Source organism: Brachionichthys hirsutus, chromosome 16 (assembly GCF_040956055.1).
Source record: "Brachionichthys hirsutus isolate HB-005 chromosome 16, CSIRO-AGI_Bhir_v1, whole genome shotgun sequence".
Classification (NCBI taxonomy): Eukaryota; Metazoa; Chordata; class Actinopteri; order Lophiiformes; family Brachionichthyidae; genus Brachionichthys; species Brachionichthys hirsutus.
Window position 1 is genome coordinate 4,578,193 of NC_090912.1, and position 16,472 is coordinate 4,594,664.

Below are 16,472 nucleotides of genomic sequence, written 5' to 3' on the forward strand. Positions count from 1 at the left end.
CAAATAATGGTTGAATCCAAAATTATTCAAGTTTTCACTGATTACAAAAATAATAATTTGAGCAGACGCCTGTTTATCAGGCCGACACGATTAAACATCTACGAGGTACAACCTGTGTTCAAGAAAATAAGCTGGGCAACCTTTTTTTTTTTTTAAATACATATATTTTATTCTTAAAGAATAGAATCAACACAGAATAGTTTTAATAGGTCATCTATATATTAACTTAAGTACATACACAGAAAAATATATATTTTGCGGCTCTTTTGGTGTATTATCAGACGGCTTTGTCTGTTTTCTTTTTATTCATGGCCCTTGATGTCTCGGTCACATTCGGTGGCTTTCAGCAGCTCCATCCTGTCTCATCTCTCTCCCGCTCAGTTGAATTCTAGATTTTTCCTGGATAGGAAAAGATATTCCTGTCAGTTTTCAGTTAGTGTTGTGTGCTGAAGGACATTTGTAGGATGAACCAGTTCAGGGAATTCCAATATTTGGCTATTTAAACTTAGCCTATCTGTCCAAATACAAGATACTTCCCGCACTTTTCACAAACACAAACACAAACACAATATTTTCTCACCAGGATCCTCATTCCGCATCATTACTCACCGTGATGTTCATCATGATCTGTGTTTTGCTCCTGTGCATTAAAAACATTATACTAAGAGAATGAAGGATGCACGATGAACTTACCCTCCAGATATGTACGCGCTACAAATTTGAGAACCTCGTCGATGAGGATCACGGGGAAAGAGAGCCTCAGCACCATAAGCCACTGTTCTACATTCAAGTGGGTGAGTTTGAAGATCATCTGTGGACAAGAGCAGCACTGTGTTAAAACAGCTGACTGTGCAGGTATGATTAATATTAGAGCTCAGATGATCGGGAATATCATGTTCAATTCATATAAAGACATTCTGTGCCTATTATGTCACCTGTAGAATGAGTTGTTGTTAATAAAGCTCAGTGAATTTATGCAAATTTGAATTACATTTATTCTAAAAAATCTTCACTGGGAATATTCACACAGAAATGATGGGGAAAAAAAGGAAAAGAGTTATCTCAACACGAAAACTCAATGTTTGCCTAATTCGACCTCTGTTAGTAATCTGGGGGCATTGTAAGTATAAAGCAACAAGAAGGGTGTGTGTGTGTGAGAGAGGCAGTGTGTGAGGTGCGTGAGGAAGGAGCACAGGGAGATGGATTTCTGCTTGTAGTGCAGGAGGGCGGACTCACGGGTAGGGGGTCGACGTAGATGATCATGAAGTGAAGGGACATGGAGAGGGTCATGGCGCCCACCAGCCAGCAGTTGCTCCAGGGGGGCATGCGCAGCAGGGACTGGTTCTCAGATAAGCTGGGGGGGGGGGGGTGAATGGGGAGGCGGAGGGTAACGTTAATGCAGACTGAAAATGTGTGAGGGCATATGAAAGAGCGTGTCTGTGTCTGTCTGTGATTTAAGTCCATAAAGCCTTCTTCCAAAAGTCAGCAAAGGAGGGAGACATGAAGACGAATCCATGAGACACATCTTCTTCTTACTGTCGTAAGCTCATGTTTGACAGCTACGACTGAGATACGTAATGGAGTAAGTGCTTTAAATATAGGAGACAATTTACTTTGTCGCATTCCACCACAGGGTGGAATGTCACATATTGAGATCGCCAACATAGTCAGACCTGTTCAGAGCGTTGCACATCTCGATGGTGACCAGCACAGACAGAGCCATGGTCATCGGAGGGGCAGCCTCAAACACCTCGCAGTGGATCCCGTCAAAGTCCTCGTTGTCCTCGGTGCACTGCATAAAGTGTGACTGACGGGGAATTAAACACACGATTTCTGACTTGGAACGGCTTTTAATCATTTGTAGTCTCACTTAATATGATTCTAAATGAAGTCCGTTTTGGGATTAATAGATGCATAATCTTAGAGTAAAACACCAACCAGCTGGTAGAAAGTGACCTGAGGACCCTCGTCACAGTACATGAACCACCAGGCAGCAGCTGCCACGGTAGCAGCACCAACATAACCTGGAAGGCATATTACCATACGGAATAAAAAGGAAACTCTGCAGTCAACAGACCATTCTTCATTCTTCAGGTGCAACATGTGTGAAACTAGGTTCCAATGTGTGGGTGCCTCGGCCAGCACAACAAGAAGAATGACTCAGCAATAAAGAAATCAAACCCAAAGCTGAATAAGGAAGTGAAATAAGATGCAGCAGCTAATCTCTCGCTGCACGGAAACCCTTCAATGGATGAGACAGAGACAGAGTGAGAGCAGGAATGTCTTCTACCTCCAATGGCCAAATATCTGAAGAAGAGCCAGCCAGAGATTAGGGGCTCTTTGGGGGAGCGGGGAGCTTTGCCCATGATGTCCAGGTCGGGGGGGTTGAAACCGAGCGCGGTGGCGGGCAGGCCGTCGGTAACAAGATTGACCCACAGCAGCTGGACGGGGATCAGGGCCTCGGGCAGACCCAGGGCGGCAGTCAGGAAGATACTGAAGGAAATGACTGCATTAGTTTGGACACTGTCCCGCTTCTTGTCCCTCTTGTCTTAAGCGAAGACTAAATGATTCCCTGTTGGTGCTCATGATTGGTTCATATCTCAGTGCCAAACCAAAATTTGTCTCCAATATTGGCTCAAACATTTATACTGAGATGATTTCTCCCCCACATGACATGCCTTTTTCCATGCACCACCCTTGAGCGTCAGGCACTCACCAGACGACCTCCCCGACGTTGGAGGAGATGAGGTAGCGGATGAACTGCTTCATGTTGTTGTAAATGGCTCTGCCTTCCTCGACAGCGGACACAATGGAAGAAAAGTTGTCGTCGGCGAGGACCATCTCTGAGGCTGACTTGGCGACGGCAGTGCCAGAGCCCATGGCAATGCCAATCTCCGCTTTCTTCAAGGCAGGGGCATCATTCACTCCGTCACCAGTCTTTGTGAAGGGGTGGGGGTTTTATGTAGAGGAGTAAACTATTAACGTCGGATGTTTTATTGTTTTCTACCTATATTACAAGCGGTTTTATAAACTTTTAAAACTCAGAATGACAGCAAAAGCACGAGTTGTCCCTCTCACCATGGCAGTGATCTCGTCAAAGCCTTGCAGGAACTCGACGATCTTAGACTTGTGGGACGGTTCCACTCTGGCAAAGCAGCAGCCCTTTCGCACGGCTTTCTTCTGATCGTGCGGAGAAAGATCATCAAATTCACGACCGGTGAAGGCCTTTCCAGTGACGTCCTCATCCTCTGCGAAGATGCCGATGCGACGGCAGATTGCTACGGCTGTGCCTTTGTTGTCGCCTACGGGCAGAGAATGGAAGTCCTGATCAGTGTTGATCGATGTCTTCCTTCACGATGACATTGAACTGCTGAGTTTAATTTGTCTACCAACCCGTGATCATGATGACGCGGATGCCAGCAGCCCTGCACAGCTCAATGGAACTCATGACTTCCTTACGAGGAGGGTCCAGCATGCCGACGCAGCCCACAAAGGTCAAGTCAATCTGGAGAAAAAAAAAAAGTTTATTTGGAGCGACAAATACAAACAAATTCATGTAGTTTGTAATAAATCAGTGATTTAAAAACTATTACTATTACTTTATCACCTCATAGTCTGCAAACTTGGAGGCGTCCTCCAGGATCATCTCCTCCTTCCTAAGAGGTGTGTCGCGAGTGGCCAGTGCCAAGCAGCGCAGTGTATCACGCCCAGTGCCCCACTCCTTGATAACGGACAAAAGGTGCTCTTTGACCGGGGCAGTCAGGGGCACACGGGAGGTGCCAACTCGAATGTATGCACACCGGTCAATGACACCTTCTGGAGCGCCCTGATGACACAGTTAACAGGACATGCAACTTCATCACCGACATGCAGCAATGTTATCACTTAACGTGAACTCCATTCAGGTAATTGTATATTTATATTATTATTATATTACTATTGTCTTCAGTCACATTCTCACTTTGACAAACATCTTGCGTCCCACCGGGGCTTTGGCCGACTTGGCGGGAGAGCAGTAAACGGACATGGACTTCCTGTCTCTGGAGAACTCCAGTGTGAACTCCTTCTTCATCAGCTGCTTGATCACCTTTTCGAACACCAAAGCGGGGAAAGCTGAACTTTAGCAGTAAAAGAAATGAAATCAAGACTGATTTAAACACCATTGGTATTAAGGTTTAGTACAACTGGACTGAAGTCATCGAGTGAATTCTATCTCTTGGACTTACGGCACAGCAAGCATTCGCCCTTTCCACGTTGGAGAGGCCACGCACTTCAGTGTTAAATACGTTCATCTTCTCCACCAAACAGCAGAGGGCTGTTTCTGTGGCTTCACCCACTTTCTCATAAATACCCTTGGACTGGATCACATAGAAAAAAAAACAAATTTTGAATTGGGAGGGCTTTACAGGGTAACCAAATGTCCTAAATGTGCCGCAGACCTCATTGTAGTCCAGAGAAGAGTCATTGCACAGAGCACAGATGGTAGCCAGTTCAACCAGTCCATCATACTGGCCACATTTTACAGACAAGCCCAGCTTTGTACTGGAGGAAAATCAGTGACAAAAATCAGGAAGTATCAGGACGGTGACACAGTGTTTCTGTGCATGCTCTGGTCTTAATATACGTTAATATTTTACTCTTATTTCACTTACACTTCTCCCTCTGGGGTGTACTTTGAACCCGAGATGTCAAACTGAGCGAGTGAAACACTCTCGCCGTCAACTTTATCGATGATGAACATCTGTGTGGAAATATGACAAACAATACATCACATCTGCCTTTTTCCTCTGTTATAAGAAGATGTTATTAAAGTTAAGCAATGAGCATGAGCCGACCTTAGTCACACACATCTGGTTGGTGGTGAGGGTACCGGTTTTGTCAGAGCAGATAACAGAGGTGCATCCCAGCGTCTCCACAGAGGGCAGGCTTCTGACGATGGCGTTCTTCTTGGCCATACGTCGAGTTCCCAGAGCCAGGCAGGTGGTGATCACAGCCGGAAGTCCTGCCGTCAACGGGAAAGGAAAGGAGATCAGGCACCAGGAGAGGAACTGAATGAAATACTGAAAAAACTGAAATGTGGACAAAAATGTTCTTTTCCTAGAGAGAAATATAAATAATAGATAATGATGATCTTATGCCCCCCCCAAAAAAATAATAATATCCTTATTGGAATTTCATGTTTAAATGGCTCAAAGTCTGGCGACAAATTATGATGCATTTAATCTAAAAAATAATCACAGTTAACAATCTTAATTGCAATTAAAAGACATGAAGATATTTGTGGCCTAACCCATCTGATATGTCTGGGGACCCCCCCCCCCCCGCCACTGGGCAGAGTGACCAGCAGTGGTAGTCCCGTGCTGGCACACATTCAGCTGCTGTATTCGCCATAGTATTCCTGAGGGAGGGAGGGGGGGGCTGCTGCAAAGCTTTCAGTGGGATTTGCGGTCGGATGCTTGGCAAACATCGTCTCTGACAAGGCCTGGAGTTTGTCCAGTGTAGTGACATTATGGTGGCATCTGCGTCTGTAGGACGATGCTGGTTCTGCCTCAGAACAGGTGGAGAGACATCGCTGCTTCAAGTGTTCAGTGGCGGTTTGATCCTTTTCGGATTCTAATCATCCCCGAGGGAGGATCATCTGGGCTTTGTGGCTGCTTGCCATTGAATCGGCAAAAAAAAGAAGAAGCTAACCAAATAATAATAACAATATTGCGCAGCTCATTCATGAGCCACTAGCCTGGATTTAATCCTGAATGCACTGGCGCACGCAGCATCCTATATCCTATAGATGAGGTACATGATGTACTTCTGAGATACGTTCCTAAACCGGGGGGCTTACCTTCAGGGATGGCAGCCACTGCCAGAGCCACAGCAATCTTGAAATAGTAGACAGCGCCGCGGATCCAAGAGCCTCCATGGACAGGGTCGTTGAAGTGGCCGATGTTGATAATCCACACAGCCACACAAATGAGGGAGATGACCTGGAGGACAGGCGGTCCAGAGGCACACGGGAGGCCTTAAAGCTTTGTTTTATATTATATCAACTATTTTCTATTTATCTCACTATCCACCTTGGAGAGCTGTTCCCCAAACTCATCCAGTTTCTGCTGCAGCGGAGTCTTCTCCTGCTCGGTGGCCGCCATCTGGTCACGGATCTTCCCGATCTCAGTGGAGACGCCGGTTGCAACGGCGATGCCAGTGGCTTTTCCAGCTGCAATATTTGTGCCCTGGAGAGTGTTTTAAGAGAGGCACAAACCCAAATCGTCAGGGGGCGGGGGGCAGTTGGTCAAACTGGACAAAAAGACGGGACAGGACTCACAGAGAACAGCATGTTCTTCTTGTCCTGGTTGACGGCTCGGGGGTCCGGGACGGCATCAGTGTGCTTGATGACGCTGACAGACTCACCTATCAGAGACACACAGGGTCCGGGCGGGGCTGTGGTCAGGGAAGGAACCTCTATTTGTTTGTTTGCTCTGTGACACGAGACCCACCAGTGAGAATGGACTGGTCCACTCGCAGGGTCGTAGATTTGATGGAGATGATTCTGATGTCAGCAGGCACTTTGTCACCAACTAGTGTCCACAGAAACACGGCCATGTGAAACGCACCAAAGGGACATCATGGACGTCCACGCACACTCGCTCTTCTCTGTCAATCTGCTTTGATGATCCTCGCCACATCACATAAATTCCGTGCCACCGATGCAGCCAAATTACAATGGTTCTGTCTGTTCAAACATCCACTCGGGTTAAATGGACTTATATGCATATATGCAACTGTTAAAGCAGTCCGAAGAACATATTCCAGTTTTTGCATTCTTACCGGAAACTTCGACCACATCACCTGGAACAATCTCCCTGGCCTTGATTCTCTGCACGCTCTTCCTGTCTGCCCGGTAGACTTTCCCCATCTCAGGCTCGTACTCCTTCAGAGCCTCAATGGCACTCTCTGCATTGCGTTCCTTTTGAACAAAGCACGAACCATTGCATGAAACGTTGTCAGTATTAATGTTGTCTTTCGGACCCTCATTGTTCCAGTAATAGAGACGATGAAGACAGTAAGACATGAATTGATTGATGGGATGATGAATAACCCATTTAACAAATCATCTGTGTGTTTTCTGGGCCGTGCAGTAAGAACAGCAGGTTGATCCGAGGTCAACCAGCTCCATGTGCAGGCGGTTGGCGATTTCTTCCAAGGCTGCCCTCGACTGCCTCAAAGTGTAAAGTCCAATTTATGCCAGCTACCCTCCCTCTCTATTCCCCCCCCCCCATTTGTGAATCAGTGTGCATAGTTTCCAAATGACTGCTGCAGGGTCTGATATGAGCCCCCCTACCACACACAGACACACTATGCCCGTGGTAACCCGATCATCCTTCTGTATTTTTACTGTGGATTGCTCAGCGTGGATCGTAACAAAGAGACATGCAGCTTGAGACTTCAAGGCGGGATGTGTCCCAGTCCAGCATGCCCCCCCCCCCCCTCCCCTCATACTGCCGCTCAGCCTCTTTGGCTTAATCCCTCAATCTTTTCACCTCCTGCTGACGTCAGGACACTCTTTCTGGATTCCCTTGAACTCAGCGTCAGCTCTGGAAGGTGCGCGCCTCGCTGTAAAGGACGGGGGGGGGGGCTTCGCCCTGAGCCGGTTGCCCACCGCGTGAGATTTATGGTGTGTGAACGTTACTAAGTATAAGAGGCTATTTAGGTGTGTGTGTGTGTGTGTGACTGTCAGTGTTCAGGGGCAGGTATGAGTCCTTGAGATCGCAATTGTTCCGCTCAGCCACTGACCTGCCACACTCCAACGACAGCATTTGCAATGAGGATGAGGAGGATGACGAAGGGTTCAACAAAGGCTGTGACCGTTTCCTCACCTTCCTCAAACATGGCCAACACCTTAGAGAGACACATCATACACAAAATGAAAATCACATATATTTAAAATGATTTTTGCACCTTTACATTTTTTTTTTCCTTTTTCTTGGACAAAGACAAAACAAAACAAAACAGCGCTTCAACGTCCAGAGAAAACCCTGCAAATATTGTGTACCAAGATTTAGAATGGCAACAAATTTCTTGTTTTAAATGTTATTTCCTCTTTTTTTTTCAATTCAGTTCACTTCTATCCAAATTGGAAGCAACACATGTAATTTATTATTTATGTTTCATAATTAGTCAATTATGCTAGTAGTTTGTTAAATGTAATTTTTTTTTACAGCATTTCCATTTTCTCAGATTGCAAGGTGATGAAAAATGGCAAATCCACATATCTGAGTAGATAACAGCAAATTTAATTAAACGTAATTAATTTATCTGAATCCCCCCCCCCCCCCCCCCCCACTGAGATCATGCAGGTCTCCTCATTCAAGTGACAAACATTTCTTCTTCATCACTGTGAACAAAGCATGACATCACAAACCATGCCTGCACGACTCAGCGATTCTTTGAAGTCTGTGATGACGTATAAAAAATTAGCCCACGTTACTACCACAGATCTGTTTCGGAAAGGCTTCGTGTTGACATTGACACAGATTAGCTGCAGTTCAGCGAAGCACAGAGCTAAACTCAGAGAGAGGAGAAGAAGAAGAAGAAGAAGAAGCTCCACCCCTCTCTTTTCTCTCTGAGTTGCAACCTGCAATGTTTTTATTTATTTATTTGCCTGCTTTTCCTCTCAGATTGTTTCTCACCCTTTCTGGGTAACACCATCAGCCTCTCGCTCTCTCTCCTCACCCTGTTTCCCCTCAGAGACTCGCCCGATCTCCAGAATGAGCATCAGCGCCTGTCAGCGCATTGCGATGGCAGGACATTCCTCCGAGTTTAGTGTTCTCTTTTTTAGACACTGTATATGACTGAGAATATTACACACGGTTGTCATCGTAACAAACAATGTCTTTGTGCAACCCAATCCCCGACGTCCCCCCCCGCCTTTCTTTCTGCCTTTCACTCTCTTCTGTTGCTGCAAGCCATCCCTCGTTCCTTCCATCCCTGACCTTTGTCCAAGGATATGGTTTCTCGTCCTGGCTTGAGACGTTCTTTAAATAAAGCTGCAGCCATTCACACACGCAGTCAGACTCGTTCTGTCTTTGTCTTTGTCTTGCTGCCTATTTCACACACACACACACACACACACACACACACACACACAACAGAGTTCTAGGGCCTTCTAAGGCCATAGTAACAGCTGTGCAAGAGGGAGATCAAGGATTAAGACAAAGTGTCCAGCCTACTCTCCTCTACTAAACTGTTTTGGAGGGAGCAACACGCGAGGGAGACGAGGGAGGAAGAGGGAGGAAGAGGGAGGAAGAGGGATTCCTTGCACAATTCAGAACTAGGACATGTAATTGAATAACTCGCACTCTGTTTGGCAGATTGAGTGTGGGAGATTGTGTGTAATCTCAAAGAAAACAGAACAAGTGTCAGAGAAGATGCAGCTCAGATCTGTTAGTAATAGAGCGCAAAACATTTTGAGCTGAAGCGTGTGTCTTTCTCTCTCCTTATCTTTAGCCTAGCAGACCTTGTTTACAATGCTTTCTGCGGCCAATATATAATTTTGTTTCCTTTTCACAAGCTTTTCCTGGATTGACATTCTTGGATTGGACATTTATAGCGCTTTAATCTAAACCTAGCCTTTTGATGCGCGGGCCTTTTTTTATGGAGGGTTTGCAGTAAGGTCATAAAATGATTTATAATTGAAAACATGTTCTACTAATATGATGAATGTATCATTTTGGAGAAGGAAAAACCTTTGCTCCAAATTTATAACAGTTATTATTGTACAATAAAATCATCTGAGAATGAAATCAGAGTTTTTAACAGATTAAGCCTTTCTTTAAGGGAAAAACATAAAATGTAAACTTCCTTCTTGCCTGGAATTTTATTTAATTGAAAATGAAATGAAATTCATGACGACTGCTGAAGGATGAACACATATCACAAATGGCTTTGTCTTTTGACAGTAAAATCCATAAATGAAGTTTTCTCTTCATCTACATTCTGTGTTATGTGACAAATGTAAACTCACAAAAGAGATGCAGGCGGCCAGCAGTAAGATCCTGACCAACAAGTCCTCAAACTGCTCAATCACCAACTCCCAGATGGTTTTTCCTGTTAAAGAAATTGCTATTATAAACATATAACGGTTATAATGACACGACGTAATCTCAATAACGTATGCGAGCATGCAAAAAAAGATTAGTCAAGCAAGGAAGGAGGCGCGTGAGTTGGGATCAAGCGTGAAGCCAGTGACAGGGATTTAATCAATGGCTTGTCATCACATCACAGGAAGCGAGAGGAACAGGTGACACAACATGACATGTGATTCCAACATCACGTCTGAACTCACCCTCCTCTGCTGGTAGCTCTGTGGGTGAAGAAAGACAAAAAAACGTATTAACGCCTCAATAATATATACGTCAAATGAATCAACGATATTAACGCTTGCAGTCCACAAAGTCAGCGACGGTCTGAACCATTGCACGTTGTTCACGAATGACAACGCAGCGAAGCAAACAAGAACTACGAGCTCGTCCTGCTGCCAGTCTTCATGTCCAGTAATTATGATGTCAAGCTATAGTTTACTGTTTGTTCCAGCATCAATTTGTCACCAAACACAGAGTCAACCCACTGAGCAGGATGCGATGCAAAAAAAAAAAACACAGCTCTTAAAACTGCAGAAAGTATCAACACAAAGATGCAATTTGCTTTGCAGTTTGCAACGTTTCAGATTTTCTGAAATGTATGTGTTCAAAATGTCAAAATGAATTCTAATCTTTTTCCTATGTCGTGGATGGAGAAACACAGGTGTGAAGCATTTCAGCCCACAACCTTTTTCATGCCTTCCTTTGGCAACTGAGTCGAGGCTGAGATGCAAGTTGGAACAACTCAGCAAGTTGACCTTGAGTTGCTCCTAAAGTCTCAAATGAACCATCGTCCTTCAGCCAGAGCCGACTGTCAGGCACGTGAAACTCTGATCAGCTGCTCAACAAACATGCCGAGGTTTCCCTCCATTAGGCCATCACCAAAGGCTCACAGAGAATCCATCTCACCTCCAGCTTCTCTTTCTTCTCCCCTCAGTGTGGGTGTTTAAGACATTTTTTCTCATTAAACACCAAATTAAACAACGCATTAATGCTCCTCTTCCTGGAACTTCCCATCCATCCATCCATCCATCCATCATTTTCTCTTTCTCCCTCACCATTGAAGCCATACTTGTTCAGGCTCTTCTTAAACTGCTCAGGTGAGAGGCCAGTGTCTTCAGTGACGCCAAAGTAGGACAGGACGTCCTCTGACTCTTTGATGTGTGCGTTCTCCATCCTTGCTGAAATGGAGGGACTTCAGGACAGAAAGCGGAAGCATTCACGCCAGTCTGAGCGGTCCAGCTGGCCTGACACTGAACCTTAAAACAATGGAAGCTATACTCGCAGTCTCTCTACCCCCCCTCTTCCTCACTCTCTCTCTCTCTCTCTCTCTCTCTATGGCTGCTGCTTTTCTCTCGGAGCCCTGGACTGACCCGGCAAAACCTTTCTGAAAAGTTTTATAGAGTTGAAAAAGAAGCCCCATTGGTGCGAGCTCATCATGTACTCACCAGTCATTGGCTGAAAGCCTCACAAAAAGGTGGGCAGGGATGGTCCTGTGATAAAGAAAGGGCTGTCATGTTGGTGGATTGGGGTTGGGGGGACAACGGCAGCTGGGGGGTGCTGCCCGGCAAGCTGCAAATAATGTGCATTGAGGGGCATGTATGGTCAGGGTAATTAGGAGGGGCTAGAAGTACGGGACACTGATGTACACATGAGAGAGAGTGTGTGTGTGTGTGTGTGTGTGTATGTGAACGCTCCTTTAATCTCAAAAAAATAATGAAATATAAAAAAGTAACAGATTTTAATAAAAGAACAAAAACGTTTTTCTTATATACTTTAAAAAAAATAAAATATTCATATTATTTTTTCACTACAAAGACGAGTATCAATAGTGTAATTACAAGTTTTATTCCCTTTATTCTAGTAAATTATTTTACAACACTGCATGTAAGACGCTATTTTTTGTTTGAGCTTCTCTCCCACATTCATTACTCTCAAACAGGCAGTTTAATAATGTTCATTTTACATTCAAAGTTATTCATTCTAGTCACAGATTCAGACAACTTTGTTTACCCCAGTAGGGCAATTCATTTGTAGCTTGCCCAGTCGATACGTTCAGTCTCGACACACAAGGTGAAGCGAAATGTCAGACATGACAGACGAACCTTCACGACAGCACAAGTTACAATACGTGCACACAATAGACAAAAAGCCACTGTTACAAATAAAAATGTTAATAAAATAAATATTTTAATGTTTAAAAAGTTTTTAAATAGTCCTTTAAAATCAGTATTACCTGTGTTTATCCACTGGGTGATAGGAGACGCAGGGGTGCGGTTTATAATTGCCTTTTCATCGGGCCCTCCATTAAAAAGATGACCTGGGCGTGACCCCCGTTGCTATTCATGACTGTTGCCAGTGGACCCAAAGACTTCTCTTATAGGTGAATGTAATGTGGACATTTACCTTTTTCCTTTTTGCCTTTATGCTTGTGTTCGTGATTAAGCTGCTGCACTTTCCATTCTGACTTGAGGAGCTGTTGTGGGCCGGTTTTCGCAGCACAAAAGCTCAAGGTGGCTCGCTGACATTTAGCTCTCCCTTTGGGGTCAGGTTACTGAGGCTCATCCTCTAATGCTAATAAAACACAGTGTTGATAAGGCTGCACCACCCTTGAAGAGGGACACACACACTGGAGATATACAGATGTCCTCTTAAATATATAAAAACAAGACAGGACTCACAATGATACAATAATGCGTTTAAATATTCAAAAGTGTGATTGACAGAAATGATGACCTAGTCATAATCCATAGACCTCTTTTGTGAGTAGTTTTATTCTTAGCAAGCTATCTACTTATGTGGAGTGATACTGAAAGAAAAATAGTTCCAAAGATCTGAGTGCACAAAAAGTAACTCTTCATAATATTTTTTCTATCATATATCATGCATTTGCTGTAATATAAAACAGAAAGTCAGCAAATTCTCACAGGGAAGAAGCGGGAAACAGAGAAATTTACTTTTAATTTTTCCCTGAAATGCTTCGAAATTATATGAAATTTCTCACTCTGTCCACGTCACAAACATCCTGCAGCCGTGACCCCTCTCGCCCACTGATTTGGAGGTGGGACGGGGACAACCTTAGTCGCGATGTAACCGGCGTGTTTGAAGGGTTGCTGGCAGGTGTGATGCCGGAGGAGGGCAGGTCAGGACTGCCCGTCTGTGGCTGCTCATCACTGCGACAGATACAGGAAGCACTTTGACAGAGGATGGAGGACGGTCAATAATATCCAGACGTGTGTGTGTGTGTAGGATGGTAGTGTATATGCTGTATTGTATTATTAGCTGAGGCAGTGGGGACCCGAAGCCCTCCCCCCCACTGTAACTGTACCTATAGAAGCAGCTGTGCTCCTCTGGTATAAATAGTGCAGTGGGCATGTAGGAAAGCAGTAATGACACAATGGCCGAATGTCCATGTTCTTTCAGAGAGGTTTGGGAATGTGACACCATGCAAGTGAAGACTTGTAAGTAAAACCAACAGACAATGTGAAGTTAGGATTACTCGAGAATAAAGTACTTCCACTTGCCGTCAGTTAAACACCAGGACCTCCAAAATTGCCTGTGAATATCTGGGACATCCACGTGTTTGCACGAGTGAGGGTGTGTATGTGTGTTTGTGACAGGTGTTTACCTGGAATGGTGCTAAGCTTTAAGTGATGTCCGAACCAAAGCACACACACACACACACACCCACAGAGGCTAATTTCTTATAAGGGAATGAAGGCCATTCAACAAACGCATCCCTGAAACTGAAACATGGCCCTTTGGTCTTTGGATTTCTCCACATAACTAATCAGAATTAAGAGATTTATCTCCATCTAAAGAGTTTTTACTGGCATCTAAAATGACAGTGGTAAAAAACGGCTAGATTATTTTTCCATCTGTTAATAAAGTCTGTTAAATTTGCTTGATGTATTTTCCTGAATTTATCTTCACTTCCTTTGAAATTAAAAGTCTGGGTTTTGTTTTTTTAAATAATTGTGCATATTGTACTTGGTGGATGAATTAGGTTTGAAATTAATTAGAAGAGACTGTTGGGCCTTGGCAGAGGAACATGTTCTACTGAGTGCCCTTTGAAACACTCGGTAAGGGGCGATCAGAGCTTAGCGGATGCTCAAATGTGCAAGTGTGAGGAGCCCCCAAAAATGTCTCAACATAAGGACTTAAAAATAGATAAGTCAAGTTATGATCGACTGTCTCATCTGATATTACAGTTTCTGGGTTCCCTTCTCCTGCCGTGCTTTTGGGTTCTCCCCGTCTGTGGCCTGACATAAACCAATGAGAACATGTCTCAGTGTGTCTGTATCTATGCAACAGAAGAACAGCAGCATCTCACATAAAGTCCAGTTGCAGCAGTCGAGGGAATAGCTGAGTGCTGGATGGTGACCCCCCCCCCCCCCCAGGGCCTATAAATCACTCCAACTATGCGTGGAGCTTGATTGCCACTTCAGAGCTGGAACTAGAAGTGCCCGGTGCTTAATGAGGAGCCAAGTAAATAAGCCATCACTGCTGCTCTGGGGCAATTCTTTGTGGGCATTTAGAGAGAATAATATTGGCGGTCTTCCAAGGAAAAAACTGCGTGTCAGGATTCAATATTTTAATACTGTAATAAATCAACACGTCCTCTGTGGTGGATTATTTTTACAGGTTGTTTTTGAGATTTTTGAGAGAAAATTTCAGATTTGAAATGGCACACATGAACTCGGGACTTTCTTTTGCGTGTCCAGTAAATTAATGTAATTGGGAGAGTGAGGGACTGTAGCAACAAATGACCGCAAAAATAGTTAGCTGGACACAAGGTCCCATTTCTCCGGAGCCAGTTGACAACACTTCCTATTAATAGTGAGGATTGTCCTTGGGTATTTTTATAAAAGGAGATGATGTGTGTGTGTGGGGGGGGGGGGGGGGGGGTGGAAACTAAGGCAGACAGGGATAAAGCTTTCTCAGAGAAGACGAATAGAATAAAGATTGTTTTACAGCAGACCTACACACCAATCAGCTGATGCATTACACATTGTATCCCCCCCCTCCCCCCCACTCTCTCTCTCTCTCTCTCACATACACACACACACACCACACACACACACACACGGTCTAAATTTAGCTGTGTGGGTTTGAAGGTAGAGTTGTGACGACCCCTCGTCTCACCCCAGCTCCCAAGCCTTACAAGGACCCCCGGTGGACCCGGTTGCCTGGCAACCAACTCTGTTTGCATCTAAGCTGTAAAGGTCCAGCGCACAACCTGCACCTGCCCTTTATCGTCTTATCAACTTTTCTTCTCAACGCGTTCTTCTGCAGCAAAATGAGAGGCTGTGCTCTTTTTGTCTTAAATTGTCATGTGGGAATAGAGTTTTCTGCCTGGGGAGTAAGAGCCCACTGAGAGGTCAAAAGGTTACATGACACCTGGAAAATGCCGCATAATCGCTTTTTTAAAAATAAAACTTGCTCAGAACGTCCCCCATAGCATCGTGTAGCTGTCCAAAGGATGCCTCATTGGCACAAATAAAAAAAAGAGGCCGGTAGAAACATAGCCTGCTTGTCAGAGGTAATGATTCCAGAGTGATTCTAAAACCCAGTTGGTAGTTTGCATTCCTGAGTAATATTTCTATTTAAGTTTCACACTCTGTTTATTTTTATTTAAAGTTCAAAAGCACAACTCAAACAGGAGCAGGAAGTGAAGATGTAAGCGAGGACCTTTGAACAGAGCTTAATGTGTGTAATGAGTAATATTGTCTGGGTATTGTGTCAATTTGACAGGGAGGGCTCAAGAAGTAATACATATATATATATATATATACACAGTATGTGAGTTTATATCCCTTTTTTTTTGTATGAAAAACTGACAAAAAAAATACGTTGCCTTAAAGAGCTCCATCGTCACTATATCTGTAATCAGCTTTGAATGATTTGAATGTCATTCTTCAATTATAATCAGAAATCACACCCCGTAACATTCTCACACTAAATCATCAGCCTTCATCAGTATTATAATCTCTCTATGCATCACCTATATAACCCCCCCACCCGATGGTGTCCATCGATGTCAGAAAGTCCAATTACGTTAATGATCCCACCGAGACGAGAGCGAGCAGCAGATGGCGACAGTTAGCTGTGGTAATAATGGCAGGACTAGAAGGAGGGTAGGAAGAGAGTGAGAGGTTGAGGCCATTAGTCAGAGACAGCTGCCAGAGACATGTCAGAGAGTGGAGCAGGATCCGACACTTCTCTGCTGGAAGTATGAGTGCAGGAAAATTATTCAATATCAAGACAATCTGAAAGCAAACAGGAGGAAACTAAACATCCCTGCTGTGGTTTTAATGTAAAATCTTTACTGACTCAAGC

The 16,472-nt window shown here is 44.3% G+C and overlaps 1 protein-coding gene across 1 annotated transcript; it reads right to left on the reverse strand.

The window, feature by feature from the left end:
- Positions 1-147: 147 nt before the first annotated feature.
- atp2a1 (ATPase sarcoplasmic/endoplasmic reticulum Ca2+ transporting 1) lies at positions 148-11,483 on the reverse strand. Its single transcript, XM_068750070.1, has 24 exons — positions 11,192-11,483; positions 10,340-10,357; positions 10,019-10,101; positions 7,789-7,893; positions 6,823-6,961; positions 6,492-6,572; positions 6,320-6,405; positions 6,072-6,227; positions 5,840-5,981; positions 4,836-5,002; positions 4,653-4,741; positions 4,440-4,542; positions 4,227-4,358; positions 3,962-4,087; positions 3,608-3,826; positions 3,394-3,505; positions 3,079-3,302; positions 2,717-2,937; positions 2,291-2,493; positions 1,939-2,024; positions 1,674-1,807; positions 1,237-1,354; positions 694-811; positions 148-399 (listed from the first exon to the last, which is right to left on the reverse strand). The coding sequence occupies exons 1-24, from the start codon at positions 11,307-11,309 to the stop codon at positions 389-391; spliced, it is 2,991 nt and encodes a 996-aa protein (XP_068606171.1). The 5' UTR covers positions 11,310-11,483; the 3' UTR covers positions 148-388.
- Between the last annotated feature and the right edge of the window lie 4,989 nt (positions 11,484-16,472).

Coding starts and splice junctions, on each gene's coding strand:
- atp2a1 (XM_068750070.1), bottom strand. CDS start 11,309: ATGGAGAACGCACACATCAAAGAGTCAGAGGACGTCCTGTCCTACTTT. Junction 6,962..7,788: donor CTGTCGTTGGAGTGTGGCAG/GTCAGTGGCTGA, acceptor TTTGTTCAAAAG/GAACGCAATGCAGAGAGTGC. Junction 6,228..6,319: donor AGAAGAACATGCTGTTCTCT/GTGAGTCCTGTC, acceptor AACACTCTCCAG/GGCACAAATATTGCAGCTGG.